The sequence below is a fragment of the Berghia stephanieae genome, chromosome 5 (assembly GCF_034508935.2).
Source record: "Berghia stephanieae isolate SIO BIC M18660-M18661 chromosome 5, UCSD_Bste_1.3, whole genome shotgun sequence".
Taxonomy (NCBI): domain Eukaryota; kingdom Metazoa; phylum Mollusca; class Gastropoda; order Nudibranchia; family Aeolidiidae; genus Berghia; species Berghia stephanieae.
In genome coordinates this window covers 22,850,212-22,869,571 of record NC_088364.1, presented here as the reverse complement: position 1 = coordinate 22,869,571, position 19,360 = coordinate 22,850,212, and the positions used below count along the sequence as shown (strand labels likewise).

At 34.0% G+C, this 19,360-nt stretch overlaps 1 protein-coding gene across 1 annotated transcript in view; it reads right to left on the bottom strand.

The window, feature by feature from the left end:
* Positions 1-223: 223 nt before the first annotated feature.
* LOC144972611 (neuronal acetylcholine receptor subunit alpha-2-like) overlaps positions 224-19,360 on the bottom strand; it is a 107,983-nt gene continuing 88,846 nt past the window's right edge. The window contains exons 5-8 of the mRNA XM_078914043.1: positions 17,016-17,215; positions 10,115-10,244; positions 5,979-6,103; positions 224-318 (exon numbers count right to left, since the gene is read on the bottom strand). Coding sequence (XP_078770169.1) covers positions 224-318; positions 5,979-6,103; positions 10,115-10,244; positions 17,016-17,215 — 550 coding nt within the window. The remainder of the gene's footprint in view (positions 319-5,978; positions 6,104-10,114; positions 10,245-17,015; positions 17,216-19,360) is intronic.

Here is a 19,360-nt window from a genome sequence, read left to right as displayed (position 1 = left end):
CCTAACCCACTGATTAGGAAGCCAGTGTGTTTCTCAATGGCAATGAAAATGGACTATCATTTTCTGTTCTAGCACTCTTACAGGGCCCCCCACCTTACCCATTTTAAAACATCGGGATAGGGTAGCGTTATTAACCCAATGTTGTTAAGCAAGCATGTTATTCCTCCATCACTTGTCAAAAATAGTATATTTATTTAAAGACGTGTTCGACTCCTGGAGTAATTTACTTACCTATTAAAGGGATGGAGATGGCAGCCCTCGGTGTGTAATCAGCCAATAAAAGCAACAACACAAAGAATGCCAAGAAAATATTCATGCCTGGAGAATAGCACAATGTCTTTCAATGATAGGGAAACATTGGATTATTGCCTCACTTTCAATTGAAAATATTAAAAGGATTTGGCCATCATTTGCAAATAGATTTTAGAATACAATAAAATAATAGTTTTTAAAGCGCATTTCCGTGGTTTCAATATGCTTAAAGCACTTTATAATGCTTTGTACATTCCACCAGAAAGCCCATGGAACCCCAAATTTTAAATTTTCTTACAGACACCTATATTATATATAGTTACAAAATAAAATTCTGTAAATATTTCATAACCATTCCATAAGTCAAGTGGAATTAAAATTTAAAAATAATAATAAATTTTGAACGTTTAAACGTTTTCCAAAACCCAAAACCTCTCTTCATATTATATAAAATTACTTTATGAACAATAAAAAATAACCTTTGAAAAAAATTTTTTTAACGCTAAAAAATATTTACAAGTTACTGGGGCTGGTGTAAAATAAATTTTTTTAAAAAAGGGGTTTTTTTAAAGAGATTTAAATTTAAGATATTCTTTTTTCTCTTTTGGGTTGCGGTAAGGTACCCGGGGGGGGGGGGGTTTGGGCCATAATATGAAAAAGCGATCATCAAGGCTGAAAACCCCCCGGGCCATAATTTATCGATCATATCCACCAATCATAACACCGATAATGTGTTACTCGACAATGTTCAGAGACGTGAAAGTTCATCGTCGTTTTTAATCAAGAAGTCCTTTTGTGGGTGTTGTGGCAATATCATTCATTTTAAGTCATTTAGTATTTATTCATATAAAATCAATATTTCCATTTACCAACTGGTTTGTTTTTAATTGCTTTCTCAAACTTATGAAGTTTTATAGGCTCTTAAGTCTTATATCGTGAATTTTTATAATGGATGCATATTGTGGAGTTGTTTTCGGAGCTTGAAAAAATGTGTGATATTTTGGCACACGAGAAGGGGAAAGCCATTAAAATGCACTTCAAAATGCACATTATTTATTTTCGTATGAGTAAATAAATTCCCATTGGAATTAATAAGCGTTATCTTTTTTAAAAATACTGATCTCCCGAAGAACGATAAAATTCAGAGTCAAAACGGTAAATTGAAACTGAGTGTAAAGCATTTCCTCTATATTTCTATGGACAACGATTATTTTCATTATCTTTATTCTACCGTAGAGAAATACAAGACCAAAAACCATCACCATAGACATCAAAATTTGGCGAAGATTTGGTGAACGAGAGTACATTTAAGTAACCAGTACGTCAACGGGTCATCGATTAAATTCGAGCACCGATCATTGAGTGGCCTATCATTCGTTTAGGGTGGGGGGGGGGGGGGGGGGGGGGGGGGGTTATCCAATCTCCATACTAAACGAGCTCTGTGTTGATCCTTTAATATGTACACTGCTACATCGTCAAAATTATAATTTATCTCATCATTTATATGTATTTATTGCATACCAAACGGTTCTAATAGAATGAGGCTATGTGGTCTAGTGGTATGCCACTCACTTTCGAATCGGAAAGTCCTGGGTTTGAGCCTCACTCGGTGCATAGTGGAGTCCTTGGAAAAGGCTCTTTACTCACAGTCTCTCACCGTACTCAGGTGTAAAATGAGTACCTGGCCGTTAACAGCGTTGTAATATTCCCTCACAGGCGTCATGTCCCGTCCTAAATGTGAAGTGTTGCTGTTGGCCAGTGACCCCTTGTAAAGCGCTTTGAGCGCTTTAAGTGGATATTGCGCTATATAAAAGTTCATTAAAAAAAAATAGAAAGCTAACTACGATGAGCTAAGGCTTCAATGGAACCTGAGGTAGAATCAATGGTAATGATATAGAGTACCATCGAGCCAAATCTGTAAAGATCAAGTTGGATAAAAGGTAGGAGCGAGATCACATTATCATTTAGTAATCGTCTTTATTTTTATCATTCTATTCTGCATCATTGATAAGATCTTGTCAGAATAAAATTTGCTTCTATGTCAGATAGCAAGGGCAATCATTTCTATCATCAGATGAATGTGCTTTTACTCGAAAAGTTATAGAAAGAAAGAAATTTCAATTTTTTTTTTGGATGAATAAAGTATATTATTATTATTATTATATCATTATTATTATTATTATTATTATTATTATTATTATTATTATTATTATTATTATTATTATTATTATTATTATTATTATTATTATTATTATTATATTTTCAAAATTATTTTATTATTATTATTATTATTATTATTATTATTATTATTATTATTATTATTATTATTATTATTATTATTATTATTATTATTATGATCATTATCATCATTATAATTATAATTATTACATTTATTATTATTATTATTATTATTATTATTATTATTATTATTATTCTTATTATTATTATTTTTATTATTATTATTATTATTATTATTATTATTATTATTATTATTATTATTAAAGGGAATGCTGTTAAAAAAGAATGAACTTTATTTGTGTGTGTTTGTGTATGTTTGTTTGTAGATATGAACAAACACACTTACACACATGCATACACACACGCATTTATATATATATATATATATATAGGTGTGTGTGTGTATGTATGTATGTATGTATGTATGTATGTATGTATGTATGTATGTATGTATGTATGTATGTATGTATGTATGTATGTATGTATGTATGTATGTATGTATGTATGTATGTATGTATGTATGTATGTATGTGTACCTCTTATATATATATATATTATATATAATATATAGGAGAGAGAGAGAGAGAGAGAGAGAGAGAGAGAGAGGGCGGGCGCAGGGGGGGGGGGGGGGTAAGGGGCGTTGAGGCGGCAGAGATCATCAATTTTATCGATGAATCCTAACATAGAACCAGCCCACCAATCGTCTACTGTTTTTCGTGTAACAGAAATAAGGGGGGGGGGGGGGGGGGGGGGGGAATCCATTTATCTTACTTAAATGAATTATGCGACTTGGAAGTGACCAACCCTGATTCCCTCCCTTACGCTGTAATTTCCAGACCTCTTTGGTTCTATCCTTTTATCAGTTGGCCACACACATACCCGACCATCATCCAAACAAACAAGTTAGTATGGTCTACCCCATCGCCACGCCGGATGAATGAAGAACGTAAACAAACTTAACTTGGAATCTAATCTACGCCCGCGTATTTTATAAACTTTCTTACAGTCTGCTTTGTTAATCTTGTTTTTATTATTATGCTAAGTATACTGAGTTATTTTACCTCAAGTAGGAAAACCATTCTAAAAGATAGAAATATAGGGAATAGTCCTTGAAAAATATTATTTTCCCTATATGCATAAAAACAATGTTCAAATGAAAAAATGGCAGCGGATTCCAATTGCATCATAAAAAGGGAAATTCTGATTTGTAACCGTGTGCCTTATGAAACTACTTTTGCTATAATGCAACCACAACGACCTAAAGAGGCGAGGATTATAAGCTGTTCAAAGATCATCATCACTCAAAAATAATAGACCGAGGCACTTAGCATTTAAAAGTCAACTAATTGCTTTCTAAGGTTGCAATACATTTTTCGGATAGGTTAAGTACTCAGGATCATTATACCAAAAGTTTACCAAGGTCGAAGGGTACTATCATCGAATTTTAAAGGTCAAAATGTCATAATGCAAATTAAGCCCAAACATTTCAATTCCATTATCTTTTATTAATATGTTTCAAACAATGCCCATTAGTGTCGAATTATAATGGAATTCCAAAATCACTCAAGAAAATCAAGAAATTGCTGGTCAAAATTCTAAAAATCCTTCTTTACATTTGTCTAAAATTGCCATAACTCAAAAATTATCAAATGCTCTGACTTGAATTTTCATTACCGTAAAGGAGACTTTATGTTTAGCATACACGAAAAATAAATTGATTTGAAAATATGTTGATATAATTTGCATATTTGACCTTTTGACCAAAAAAAATAGCTGATAATACTGTTCGATTTTAGTAAACTTTTAGTTTAATGTCCTTGAAACCCTTACGTATCCCAGAAAAATATTATAACATTAAAGAAATTTTATATCCTCTTTTGATATTGAACTTATATTACATGGAGTGACAATAGAACGCCACTGAATTGAGAAAACGCTTGTCAATCTTCTCGAATCCCTCTTTTCACTTTTTAAAATGTCGATGTATAAATATCCCATGGGTAGAATTAAAACTTAAACACAATATAAAAGACAGTAGTTAAAAAATAATAATGAAAAGACATGGATTTGTAAAATGTTGACATAACTTGCATATTTGACCTTTTTTTACCTTAAAAAATCGATGATGGTACCCTTCGATTTTGGTAAACTTTTGATATAATGTTCTTGAGTACTAAACCTATCAAAAGAAAGCAATTAGTTGACATTTAGGCCTATAATTTGCTTATATTCCTCGGACTTCAGTTGAAAATGGTTATCATCTGTCCAAATACATTTAAAAAACTCCAATATTGTCACACGCGGCCCATATTTTAATGTATATTAATAGCCTATTATTGACATAAGTTGTGTTAAGGTACTGTCATATTGACGGAATGTCCAGTTATGAAGTGAGTCATCAGCATGCATATTTTTTTAAATTGATGTGTTCTGATTTTTTTATTTAAATCAAATCAGAGCACCGTTTGCACCAAGTCACTGATGAATTTGTCGAAAAGCAAAAGATGAAAACGCGACATGGGGCAAGTGATGGAATATCGATGGTCTGCTGATCAAAACTCTGAAGTGTACATATGAGCTTTGCGCACCATGTTTTATTTAATTTTGGGCGGTCGGCCTTTGATACAATGCGTTTAATTCATTCACTGATATTCCATTCCATTATACTAGTTGAGATAAAGCTTTTCAACTCTCAAATCCTGAACATTTTCAGGTAAACACTCTTGAATTGATTCATTCCTCTCTTGATTGTTATAGCTGTCGGATTACTTTGGGCTGGGCATACAAGTAAGAATCACTAATATCTTATTTTCTTCAAAATATCATCAATCCCTTTTCCCATTCGCATCAAAGCCATTGTCGTGAGTAAAAGGGGAGGTCACTCACTTGATAAGTGCGTCAAACGTGTTTCAATATATTATTTCCTCACAACTATACTAAGCCGTTTTGTATTGTGTCAAAAATTGAGGCACTATCGATCAAATCAGTAAAAGTTACACTTTCGTTGGGGCGATTAAATCTTTATCTATACCAGCTCCCAAATATTCACTTTCATATTTTTTTAATGAAAATGGAACGTTCTCTAATGTCTCCATCCCAAATATATCGCAACATCTAATGTAGCTCTTCTGACGGTAATCAGGTTCAACAACAGTCGAGACAGACTGACTTATTGAAATAATTTTGTCTTGTAACCTATTTTTTTTTGTCTGCTTTTTCTGGCCACAACTTTCCCACTATCATTTAGGTCAATAATTTAGAATAAGCGATAAAGGTCGTGAGCAGACGAATTAACCAAACATTTTGATATTGCAACAAATAACTGAAGAAATATTTTGTCATTTTCTCATTTTTATGACGCCCTATTTTTTGTACTAATTTCTGGTTCCCTAGAATAAAGGAATGGTGCCTGAAAAGTTCTTCAATTGTGCATCTGTCTTGGTTCAGTCCGTTTTTATAATTATAAATCTACATTCAATTTAACTTACCCAGTTGCAGCTTGGCTGGTGATTCTGGGGGTACCCAGAAGATAACAAGTGTCAATAACGACAGCAATCCACATGGAAGAATGAGAATAAATGTGTAGAAAGCTACTCGTCTCTTCATTCCTAGCCTGAAATATGGCCACAGTAAGTGGGGAAATAATTGTAAAACCCGTTAAGGAGATAGGGGATTGAGTTACATAAACTGACATAGCTAGTTATAATCTACGAGAGTTAAAATTATGACAATCTATAAGAGGGGCCGAGGGTCGGAATCAGAATACGTCGGTGAATAAATTCTCTTGATACGACATCCCCATGGGAAATTTGGTCTTTAAAGTCTATTCCTAGGGAAGACTGTTAAATTCCATAAGCCCAAGTGCAGCACGGCAAAGTGAGCTAAAGCGAAGTTGCTTGTTCAAGGCTGCACATTGCCGCGTGGATTTCAGCGTCATACTTCTGGATGCAACGCAAAGACGGTAACGCCATGCCAACTGCTCCCCTCACCCGACCCCCGACCCCCGTCCCTCACCCAAGAACTTGAACACAAAAATAGTATTTCAAATGAATTATCAATTTACCTCTATCTACTTTTTAAAATAAAATTATCAAAAATTGTTATATTAAGTGGTATCAAATTACAATTTTCTTGCCTCATGTTTTAAAATTGTGAGTAAATTTGCAATATATTTTGTTCATTACCATAAGATATATCACCCATAATAGTCCATAACACACCTTTGACATCAAACTGATTCTTTCTTTAATTCTATTGTAATTTGTTTAAAATACCACCTTTAAAAATATGTCGCTTTTTGATATGATAATCATATCATATGATTAATCTTTATCACAACATATAGACTATTTTCAAAGAAAGGTTGATTCCAAAAAGAAAAGTTATAAAAATGAATTGAGATACATAAATCACCTTGTGTTAAATCATGTTTGATATTTTTTCTAAGATTATTGTAACCTCACCAGCGATTTCCCTTAACCTGTGAAAGTTAAATACCCTATTACTTTTTTTTTTTGGAAATAAAAAATATAAGTATATTTTCATAAAAAGGTAACCATGGGTTATAGTGGGTTGCAATGGGTTTACAGCACTGATTCAATTTTTCACGGTATCTCCAAGTTAAAAATAATATAGGTATCAATTTGAAATACATCGAGTAACTGATAACCCTGTTTACTAGGCTCTATACACACATGTGACATTATTTCACCTCTCTACAGCCTCGAATAAATAACACGTTTATTTTATTTGGAAAACAGCAGATGAGTACAGTCGATATCATTGGCTGATATGTATGTATTCATGAATAATAATGTTATATTTGCTATCGGAAACCGTGGACTCGTGGGATTTTTATGATAGAATGTCTTCATAAAAAGGCGCAATGCACCCGGAACTAATCTAGCCGAGGGGCATAAACCGATAGGATAGGATTATTTATGCAATTGAGTAAACAGATTTTATGTGTTTGAAATTGCAATGGCTTCCATTCAGACAAGGCGGTTTTGAGTGCAATGGATTACAACCTTAAACTCTACCCCTACCCTCTGATGAAGGAATGCAAATCTCATTATGAATCCGGTGGATGCATATTGGCAGATTTTATTAATTCATCGTATGTGATTGGATGAAACTTTGTTTTAAATTGAGTCTGAAAGTATTAACTCAAATCCTTTGGATTTCATAGTTATAAGAACAAAATTTCCAAAACCCTTTTTCTGTGATATCTACACATTTTTACACCCTATTTTCATCACTTGATGTTGTTGCTTGGAAGCCTATATGTCTTCATTTTATACTTCTTTATGTATTACATCTCGGCAAGGAAGTTGCGCTTCAGTGTGCCAATCAAATTAACTCACGGGTCCGTGCCTATGCAGTGTTACTAGTTTTAATAATTTACTAGCTCAATAAATGACTTTCCGGTCTAAAGCTCTGAAAACAAATGACTACAAAAATAGGTTTTTATGAGCTTATTTTTGACCAAGGCCAGATAAGCGTTTTCATACCAGATAGAAGATCTGATTTAGGCAGGAAAAGGAGTCATCATACTTTTCTAACAAAAAATCTTGAAATGATTCATAAATTAAACCACATGATGACAGAATGTATGTACTTTTGTTTTGACTTCACTTTGACATTGACACTCAATCAGAATTGTTTCTACACCTGTAAACACACATACACGAATACACACACACACACACACACATTATATATATATATATATATATATATATATATATATATATATATATATATATATATATATATATACACAAACACATATACAAACGAAGAACAAAAGTGGGTTTCAGATTAACACCACAATCTCCACCTTTTGACCAATGACAATTATTCCAGCGAAATAAGTTGTCATTCCCCTGTATTTTTATCATCTAAACGATCTTGCTTTAATATCAGCAAAATAGTTTTCATAACAACGCGTAAATCTCCTGATCGAAGTCGTTTTTTAAAGAATTTTTATTCTCATTCTTTTTTATCGTATTTTTCTTCTAAATCGAAGCTCTAGATGTCCTGGTACGCAGTCACGGGATAAGGCGATAGGCCAAGGTCTATGGGGGTGACTAAGGATCAAATTTAGTCTGAGACTTGAATCCTAGTTGTCTTTCAGAAGAATCAAATTTAGTAGTCTTCACTATACGCGCTTACTAGGGCTGGGTCTAGTCTCATAAATTACATATGCATCGACTGCGAGTCCTTCCAAGACATGCTAGTCTTCGAGCCCAAAGTCAATTTCTAAACGAAATTATTGATGCAGATACTTGCTACGTGTTTTCAAGAAATTTTGGACGCGCAAAAGTTTACTTCTAGTTGACAGACGTGTAGACTCGAGACCATGATGCAAACTCAAAGCCAAGGTATGGATGCGACTACATGTCTCTCTTTCACACGCGAGAAAAGTCATGATTTGAATTGGGATAAATTGCTCTAGTTATGAAAGCGTGAAATACCTCCCTACATTCCTCCCATCCAACTAAATCTTCTTCTTCTTCCAGTGTCATCTCATGGGTTGAGGTCGACTTGAAATGACACGCCAATCTTCCCTGTTGACGGCTTGCTGACTGCAACTAAATCATCTTCATCAAAAACAAGAACGCCCCCTCCTTTTCAGTTTGTTGGGGACATCCAATTCCAGACTCTAGAGAAGTGAAGTTCTGCTTTTTTAGTCCGAATCTGTCTCATCATTAGCACTTCACATCTTATGACTTCATCTAATGCGATGTACTCTCTCATTGGTTTTCTTGTAGTCCAATGAAACAAACAGCATCAAAGCTGTTTATAAAATTATTTGAAAACAGGAATATTGAACATTAAGTGATGCAACACATCAACTCTTCAAGGAAAATCAACCACGGTTCTTACCAGTTACAGGCATTCATCATGTCAAATGTTGTCAACTGACTGCAATAATGGAAGGGATAACTCGTTTTATAGTCCCAGCAAATATTGATGAAAGGACTAATTATACTACTTAAGGTAACATGAACAAATGCTCGAAATTGTTATTTCATACGTTGTGTGAAAATGGCCGATAATAACAAGATGCACCAAATTTTCAACGGCTTCATTTTCCATTGATATGCATTGATCAGTACTTTTAAAACCCTCGAATATAAAGTACATTGAATTTGCAAGAGCCCGTGAAAGCGGTGTCTCTTTTACAATATCATGATAGAAATGAATAGAAGAGTGGTTTATCTCGTTTGCTAAAGGTTAGAAGTTGTTGAATTTAATAAAATGCAACTGAGAATACCCGTGGCCTATCTCTTGACCTCGGAGTTATCAACGACCTTCCCCTTGTAGATTTTTTGAATGGTTGTATTTTTGTATTTCTATTGGCAAATTGCCATAAACAAATAAAGAAATAGTAATGATTTCAACTAAAAATAACATAGAGATTGCAATACAATTATAGAAAGCGAAGAATTTTAGACTTGAAGTAACTCACCTTACATTGTGTTGCATTTTATCTCAATATTATTTAATTTGACCTGTTTGCCTTTGGTGTTCTCACTTCTTATTTCAATAAAAAAAATTAAACTTGGTGGGCAAAAAGAATCTAAAGAATATGAGACATAGTTAAAATCTGAATACATACGTGAATGTAAGGTCCAGAAATGGTTCTGAACAACAGTTATAATATCTAACATTTCTCATGGCTGCATTCTCGATCACATCCCATTCGTTGGATCTCATGTAATCCTCCGTGTCCATTTTAGTGTGCCCGTCTGTAAGAAGATAAGATCTGGCTTATTACTATTATTATCATCATTATTATCTTTTTAGACTTGAGCTTTTCTATAGAGCAAAATCTACTAGACGTGCTCAAAGCACTTTACAAAAGGTCCAAGAGCAACAACAACGCGTAACATGTTGAACAAGACATGACGCCTGTTAGTCGATATTACATTTTTTTTTCAGACAGAGACAACGCTGTTTACGACCAGGTCCTCATTTTACACCCGAGTACGGTAGAGCGTTTTTTTTTTTCGAGAACTCAACTATGTGCAGAGCGAGGCTCGAACCCAGGATCTGAATGTGAGTGTCATTCCACAAGTTCACATAGCAGCATTAGTACTATTATTATTATCATCATCATCATCATCATTATTATTATTATTATTATTATTTATTATTATTATTATTATTATTATTATTATTATTATTATTATTATTATTATTATTATTATTATCATTATTATTATTATTATTATTATTATTATTATTATTATTATTATTATTATTATTATTATATTATTATTATTATTATTATTATTATTATTACATTATTATTATAATAGTATTATTATTATCATTATTAGTTATTATCATCATTATTAATAATAATAATAATAATGTTATTCTTACTACTAATATTATTATTATCATTTTTATCATCATTATTAGTATCATTATTACTAGTTTTATTATTATCATTATTCTTATTAAAAACATAATATCATTATAGAAATAGAAAGAATAACTTAGACCAAAGGCCTCTAAATACACTGTGGGGAAAAAAGAAAGGTTGGGGTAAAAAATTCCCTGATATGATCAAAAAATGATCATCATTTGCATTAACATCATCCATCGTGGTTGTACTAGTGAGCACGTTGCCGGTCAGCTGTCTCCACATATCACGATCCTCTGAGGTGAGCATGAAGTCTGCTTACTTATAAAATCACTTTTGGTTATTCTTAGCATATTATTTCAATTTGTGATTCACTGTCTTTATCTAGATCTCTTTCTTTTGATTATCCCAGATGTTACTAACTTTTTTATTCCGTCTCTTCTCCACAAATGTCCCATAAACTGACTCTTTCTGATGTTATCTATCAATATTCTTCCTTTTCCCACCTTCGCCTTCATTTGTCTGTCCATGATAACCTCAACAGTCTTCTATGCATCCACTTCTCAAATGCCTCTTCTAACCTCCTTGTACATTCTTTGTCAAGCGTCCAAACCGTATAAAAGGGAACTTATAACATATTATCTTTCCACTTCTTTCATTCTGGTATTCAAAATGGGTTGTGGTTTGACACAACTGGACGCATTTTATGAAACACATTTTTTTGCTATTGCTATTCTTTGTTTTATATCCTCTATGTCACGTACGTCATGGGTAATGATAGTACCTAAATTGATATCTAAATTTCTTTACTTGTTTGTCATATTAAACAATCAAAAAAAAATATCAATTAAAAGTTTATTCATCAAATTCATATTGAAGATTTTTAGCTCCCCGAGGATGACATTATTTACACTTTTTGAGTCTTTGGTTATAGATTTTAAACTGTTCTATGCATTAACTGTACTGATACTAAAAATGTCGAATAGTTGTAGAAGAATGTGTTTTAATAAAATTTGTCTCCGAATAGTTGTAGAAGAATGTGTTTTAATAAAATTTGTCTCCGCTTGTGAATTTTACTTGAAAGTACATGAAGTACTTAAAATGTGTATTGTAGTCAATTTGATCAAACTATAGACAATTTTGTGTAACTGCATAAGGTCACCCCTCCTTCTTCTGTATTTTAGAGATGGGAGGATAAGTATTTTAATCTTTCCTCGTAAAGGCATATTTTTAGTTTCGCTCAAAAGCTTTGTTTCCGTGTTTGGATATACAATTTTCTGAAATATTTGACAGCCAATTGAATCGGGGATTCCATATCCAGTGACCGTTTTCAAGTATGGGTTTAATGACCGATTTCTATAATTTCATAAAAGAAAAACTACGAATAATACCAATAATCCTGTTTGCCCTATCAATATAATTAGGAATATTATAAACATCGAAGTTTAATTGTTGATCAAAATCACATCCATTTCCTTTCTATCCATCACTGGCAGGTAGTAAATCAGTAGCAACGTTCACGTTGTAAAGATAAGAATGATTTATTTTCTACAGACAAGTAAGATTTACATTTTAAACATTTAAACTTAATTACCAAAACTTTCTCTAGACCATAAAAATTAAACACATTGATCACTCTGTAAGAGTTGCCAATTTTGTGTAGAAGAATAAATGTTGGTATCGTCTGCAACCATTTTACAATTTGAATCTATAATACCAGGGAGATTTTTTATGTAAATTATAAATAAATGTTCCGAATACACTACCTTGAGGAAGCCCACTTCAGACAAATTCTGATTCCAATTCTCTTACCAAAACCCTCTAATTACGAATAAAAAAAATAATCTGCTCCATTCAAAACACTTCCAACTATACCATAAGCATTTCGTTTTAGAAAAAAAGAAAAATAATTAGTGAGGAACACATTCGAATAATTTTTATAAAATCTAAATAAATTACATCAAAAGTTTTTCGGTCATCAATAAATTTAGCAAAATCGTTCATCACCATAGATAATTTTATGATGCATGATCGTTTATTTTTTAAAACATGTTGGCTCTCGTGAAACATATTATGAAACTCAATAAATTCCATTATATGATCGTTCCCTAGAGACATAACACAGAGGTAAGACTGATAATTAGTCAACAGTTTGAAACATAGCGACTTGGTCACATTTCTTAAAAACTGCATTGGCATTTGCATTTTGCAATCGTCTGGCACAGCCCCTGCTCTTTGGAGTTAATCAAATAACAATTAGAATTACTTGATTTCTTCTCTCAAACTCTTTCACCGTTTGTGTTCCACTAGCATCTGTAACATTTCTGACCTGTACATAACAATCAAAGTTTTCTACACCCAGTTGTTTTAATCCGGACACTCGGCTGTCCCAATTCAGACAACTAGTTGTATCAAATCAGACACCCGGCTAAAGTGTATATTCCCCTTCGCCCCCCCCCCACCCCACCCCACCCCCCGCCCTCCCTCTTTAAAAAATCAATTGCATTAAACAAATTCAATCAAACGTAAAATGTAATTTCTCCGTTGCTTCAGACTGGAGCTAGTTTTCTTCATTTTTCATCCTTCGAATAAAATGAGACATTCATCAGTAAAGGTTATGATGAACCCACCATCAACATAAACCGGTCCTAGTTATATATGGGGAAAGTACTTGTATAAATAAATTTTTAAGATTAAAAAAAACAAAAACAAATAATATAAGATAAAACGAGCGGCAACAGTTACTGCCAGTACCATTACAGCTACTGCCATCATCTGCCTTTGATAGTTCAATTTTGACTTATTATGTAATAATAGTTCGATAAACAAATAATCGAGTTTATAGATTTAGATTCAACTATAATATAAAAATAATTAAGAAACTTGTTTAAACTTATTTTTATGTTCTGAACATTCACAGCACCTTTACTCTTTTAATGTCATTGTGTGTATAATCTATATTAAATAGCGCTACTCAAGTATTGTAATGGTAATAATGTAAACAAAACAAAACATGGGTTGTCTTATTTCCCAAAGGGGGATCCAAATTGGCACAATTGGGTGTCCTAATTGGCACAACGGGGTGTCACAATTGCAACACAGGGTGTCCGGATTAGGACAGACTAGGCCCCATAAATCAAGACCAAACACACAAATAAAATGTAAGAATGGACCGGTAGCAGATTTTATCTAAAACTTTAGATGGAAGGTGTTTGCAACAGTTATTATCACAATTTTTCTTGGCCAATAAAAGTAATTGAGCTGAGAGAGCCATTTTGGGGGTCCTAATTGGAACTCCCCACGCAATTTGTATATTTTTGACATGAAAATTATTCTAAAATTCATTGTTGATAAATCAAAATTATAAATCGCACAGTTTAGTTACAAATATCTCAACTTTTTTTAATCAAAGGGAGATTGTTTTATTTCATTTCAGTAAATGCATCGGTCATCAACTTTCTTGTCAGGAAGGCCCACCAACAGCTAATTCCAATAGTGAAAGAATGAGAGCATAGACAACTGCTTTAAGCTGGTTGGATGGGAGAAACCGTTTCATTCTTTGCAATCTGTTTAATTCAAAATTCATGGTCCTCACCATCTCGTTAATCTGGTGTTCCAGACTTAAAGAGTCGTCCAGTACAAAACCATGATTTTTGCTCTATCTGTCAGGGCTGTTTAAAATAGACATAATATGTATATATCTTCAAAAAGGAAGTAACATCTATTTAAGTCTCTTGTCAACGGAAGTAGTTTTCGACTATTGATGACGCAATTATTAATTAGTAATGAACATTGCATCATTCAATGTTCGCGGCATCTCCTCAAAATGTAAGAACAACAACATGATTGAGGACCTAGATCTATCTACTTACTTACAAATTACACTGCAGTAAGCATACAAGAGTCCAAAGACAAGGCCAATGATGAAATAATACGAGGTCGCCGTCTCATTCATATAAAACCGTCTCTTATTTAAACTCATATTGGTCTATAAATGAAAGAATATCTGTTTTGAGCTTTAAAACCATCCCATGCTTTCTAAACAACAAGCCTACACTTATAATCAACATCCACCATCCTACTTCGAGGACATCCAAAAAAGATTCAACAGTAAGAGATAGATTATACAATGCGATTGAAATGATAATCTGAGACCATGTAAAAGACAACATCATAATTACGGGTGATTTCAATGCTAATATAGGAACAAGGAAAGACAACAACAAAACATGCCTTCCAAAGGACTGCGTAGTGAAAATGGCCGGGTTCATTTTGATTTTTGCTGCGAACATAAAGTATTCATATGTTATAGTTCTATCTGCCTGTCTGTGTGTATGTGTGTATGTATGTATGTATGTATGTATGTACGTACGTATGTATGTATGTATGTATGTATGTATGTATGTATGTATGTATGTATGTATGTATGTAGGCATGCATATACGATAGTATGCTGGTTTGTATGTATGTCTGCATGTATGTATGTATGTATGTATGTATGTATGTATGTATGTATGTATGTATGTATGAGTTGTATGTATGTACTTGTCGCTCATCTCTTTTGTATACATGTGTAGAAACAATGTGCAAGCGTGTATGTTCGTGTATGGCTGTGTCTGTATTTGTAAATGTGTTGATGTTCATACCATGAACCAAACTGAGCATTGTTTACCTCACATGAATTGCCTTTAATTTGGACAATAAAGATTATTATTATTATATTATATTATATTATTATTATTATATTATTATTATTATTATTATTATTATTATTATTATTATTATTATTATTAAACGCCCTTCCCGCCATATTACTACATGGATAGGAACGTGGACAAATTCTGATGACAAGATTATCAATACTAACAATCAGATAGACTTTATCATAGTTTTGTTTGTAATTGCGTCACTTTCAGTCACCTTCAGGATTTATCCGGCTTGTACTTGTGGAACCGCCCATTATTTATATCTAAGATAGTTCATTCCGTATTTCCCCTCTCATTTCTTTTACCAGTTCCCGGTAATTGTTGACCGTCAGACATCAAGAGGACTAGCTAGATTGTCGCCACAACTGAGGTCTACTCTTTGGGTATTTGATAGTGTTCCTAGTGCTCTATGCATTGTCTCCTGTCTCGACGTTCCTTCTTCTATCCCATACGTAGGCCTTGAATTCTGCTATGCAAAAGCACATTACAAAGTCAGGTGTCCAGAAGCGCCTGATTGGCGCCGCAGGTAGATCCCACTAGCCTCTTTAGGACAAGATGAGTCCGGTTAATAAGGCATCGTGTTCTTTGGAAACGTCGTGATGGAGTGAATGATCTCCAAAAACAACATTCAGTTTCGGGTGGGGTTAGTAATAGAAAGGAGGGGGGGGGGGGGGGGTGGGGGCCCTTTGGCCAAGCCTCAATAGAAAAGGGCGGGGGGGGGGGGGGGGCGGAATGCAAGGGGATTGCGCAATTTGACTAAAGAAGGGGGGGGGGGGGCGCAATTTGACTAATCCATAGAAGATAAGGATTCGTGTAATCTCTCTAGGATTCCCTTTAGTAACATCGTCAGTGAAGATTCTGGCGGCGATATGCCTACATTGCCATCTTATTTCGATAACACCACTACGGTTTATTTTTTGGGGGGAGGCCTTTCTTTTTCTTTTTCTTTTTCGGGGAGGGGGGGGGGTGCAAATAAGCTTGGACGGGGGGGGGGGGGGGGGGGGATGGGGGCGGAGGTGTGCAAAAATTCTGGGGAAAAAATAGACGGAGGAGGAAAGTGTCTTTATGATACAATAGAGTATCGCTTAGTTGGAAATCGTTGGCTATTATTTTTCGAAATGCACATCTTAAAATACCACTTGTAGTAGGATTTATGTTTGACCACATTAGGAGGCATGGTGTTACATCCCCAGCTGAAACAAGTTGACATTTTTGGATGATTTCCCTCTCTCGCTTTCTCTCTCTCTCTCTCTCTCTCTCTCTCTCTCTCTCTCTCTCTCTCTCTCTCTCTCTCTCTCTTTCTTTCTTTCTTTCTTTCTTTCTGTTTGATTCAAACATACCTTTTCAGATTTTGTCTAAAGATAAGTGCCTGATTCCAAATATTTCACTTTCATATCCCGTATAACATGAGTTGGTTATCTAAATCATAGAATTTACTTTACCAATAAAGTCAATATCCAGCATGCTGCCATCGTAACTCCAGGATCCAAACTTGAGATGGCAGCGCTGTTGATCAAATGGAAAGTACAATGTGTCGAAGGAACATGATGAGTTGAGAATTGCTTGGGGCATCCACAGTAACTTCCCTTCGTAGTCAACGACCACCAGAGCTTCTCGCTGTTCTGATAGACGGTCATCAGCACTGGAGAGAAAAAAAAAAGAATACTGTACAATCCTTTTCGTCGTGTCCACTACATTATCGTATTATCACAGATAGCTATTTAAAAATAAAGAATAATAACTGGTCTTTTTAAAAACTCATCTTTATTGTTCATGATATTGTTTTCGGATATTTTGAAATGTCATGATGAAGCCGTTACCATGGAGACAACTTGCAATGGCAATGTCCAAAGTGCTGAAAAACTTGTCATGAACTCTAGATTTTTTTCTGTCTAGAAAAATTGATGTTGTGGCTCATTTCATAAATTACCTATGATTATTTTAAAAAGTAAGCCTTAAGATTTTTTGGTTTGTTTTGAGAAGTGTTTTATCCTGCGATGTGTCGCAATCATTAAGCAATTGATTCATGTTTACCAAGCTTTACTCACACGGTGCTTTAGATATAGCTAAAATTCAAATTATTTGAATTGAAAGTGAGAAGATTTCACCTAATACATGCACCAGTTTTTTATCTGGAGTCAATTATAGCAGCTCTAAATGTGAAATATAACCATACTCAAGAGTTGTTTGTGTTTTTTGGGGGTTTTTTTTTTGTTCTTTTGTTTGTTTGTTTTGTTGGGGTTTTTTGTGGGGGAGGGGGGCTCTTGTTGTTGTTTGTTCGTTTGTTTGTTTGTTTGTTTGATGGCTTCGAACAAACAACCAAGATGATCGTGTTATCTATAATCAGTGTGTTAATGAAGTGAAAAACAAAATTATTTCTGAAAAGGGATTTTAATACAGTAGTCAAATTAAGTCACGTTCCACCTCTAAATCCCTGTTCAATGTTGTTACAGAAATTAGTGGTAAATTAAAAACGAATGTCATGCCAGGCAACATAGATAGAAATATTTTACCAGACGTGTTTGTAAACTATTTTAAAGAAAAAATTGATAAGATTAGATGTAAGATTGAGCCTTGCCAAATTGAAGAAAATGTGATTGTTAGCATGTCATATATAGGCCCTCTTTTTACTGATTTTAAAAACAGTTAGTTCATCTGAAGTACGTGATGTCATCATAATATCGTCTCCTCCTAAGTCCTGCTCATTTGATCATATCCCAACAAAATTTTCTTTTAAAATGTCTTGACTCAACCTTAGATATAATTGCCTCTATTATTAACCAATCCCTTAGCTCTGGAATAGTACCTATCAGCCTTAAAAAAGCATCTGCCCCCCCCCCCCCCTCTCCTGAAAAAAAAATCGAACCTTGACCCTGATGATTAAAAAAAATCATCGCCTCGTATCAAATTTGCCCTTCATTTCTAAGGTTCTCGAAAAGATTGTTTTAAAACAGTTCAAATCTCACCTATTGTTTAACAATTTAATTGAGAAATATCAGTCTGCTTATAGAGAATATCACAGTACTGAATATGATCAATGATTTATTACTGTCTTGTGATAGAGGGGAAGTCTCCATACTTACTTTACTTGGCCTGTCAGCAGCTTTCGACACAAAAGATCACACCATTCTATATAATAGTCTTTACGAGAATTTTGGAATCAGTGACACCGTCTTTCAATGGTTTAAGGACTAGAACACAATTTGTCTTGATTGATGGCAAGCAGTAAATTGATTTACCATTGAATTTCGGTGTCCCACAAGGCCCGGTCCCAGTGCTCTATATTCTGTACACTATGCCCCTTGGGCGCGCCATTGAGCCCCATGGAGTGAATTATCACATGTATACGCAGCGGTATAAGTCTGTCGTCCCTTCTAGCATGCATGTGGCTTCATGTGGAACAGTGTTACGCGTCCACAGGGATGCAGAGTCATAGACTAAAACTTGATGAAGAAAAAACTGAAATTTTATTATGTGGTAGACTCTATTATATCAGGAAGACTGGTATATATAGTATGTCTATTTTAAACAGCCACGTCTCCCTAACAGATAGAATAAAAAATCTTGGTTTTGTACTGGACGACTCTTTAAGTCTGGATCACCAGATTAACCAGATGACCATGAATTTTGAATTAAACAGATTGAAAAGAATGAAACGGTTTCTCTGATCCGACCAGCTTAAAGCAGTTGTCTATGCTCTCATTCTTTCACGCCTCGACTATTGTAATTCGCTGCTGGTGGGCCTTACTGACAAGAAAATTGACAAACTCCAAAAGGTACAGAACAG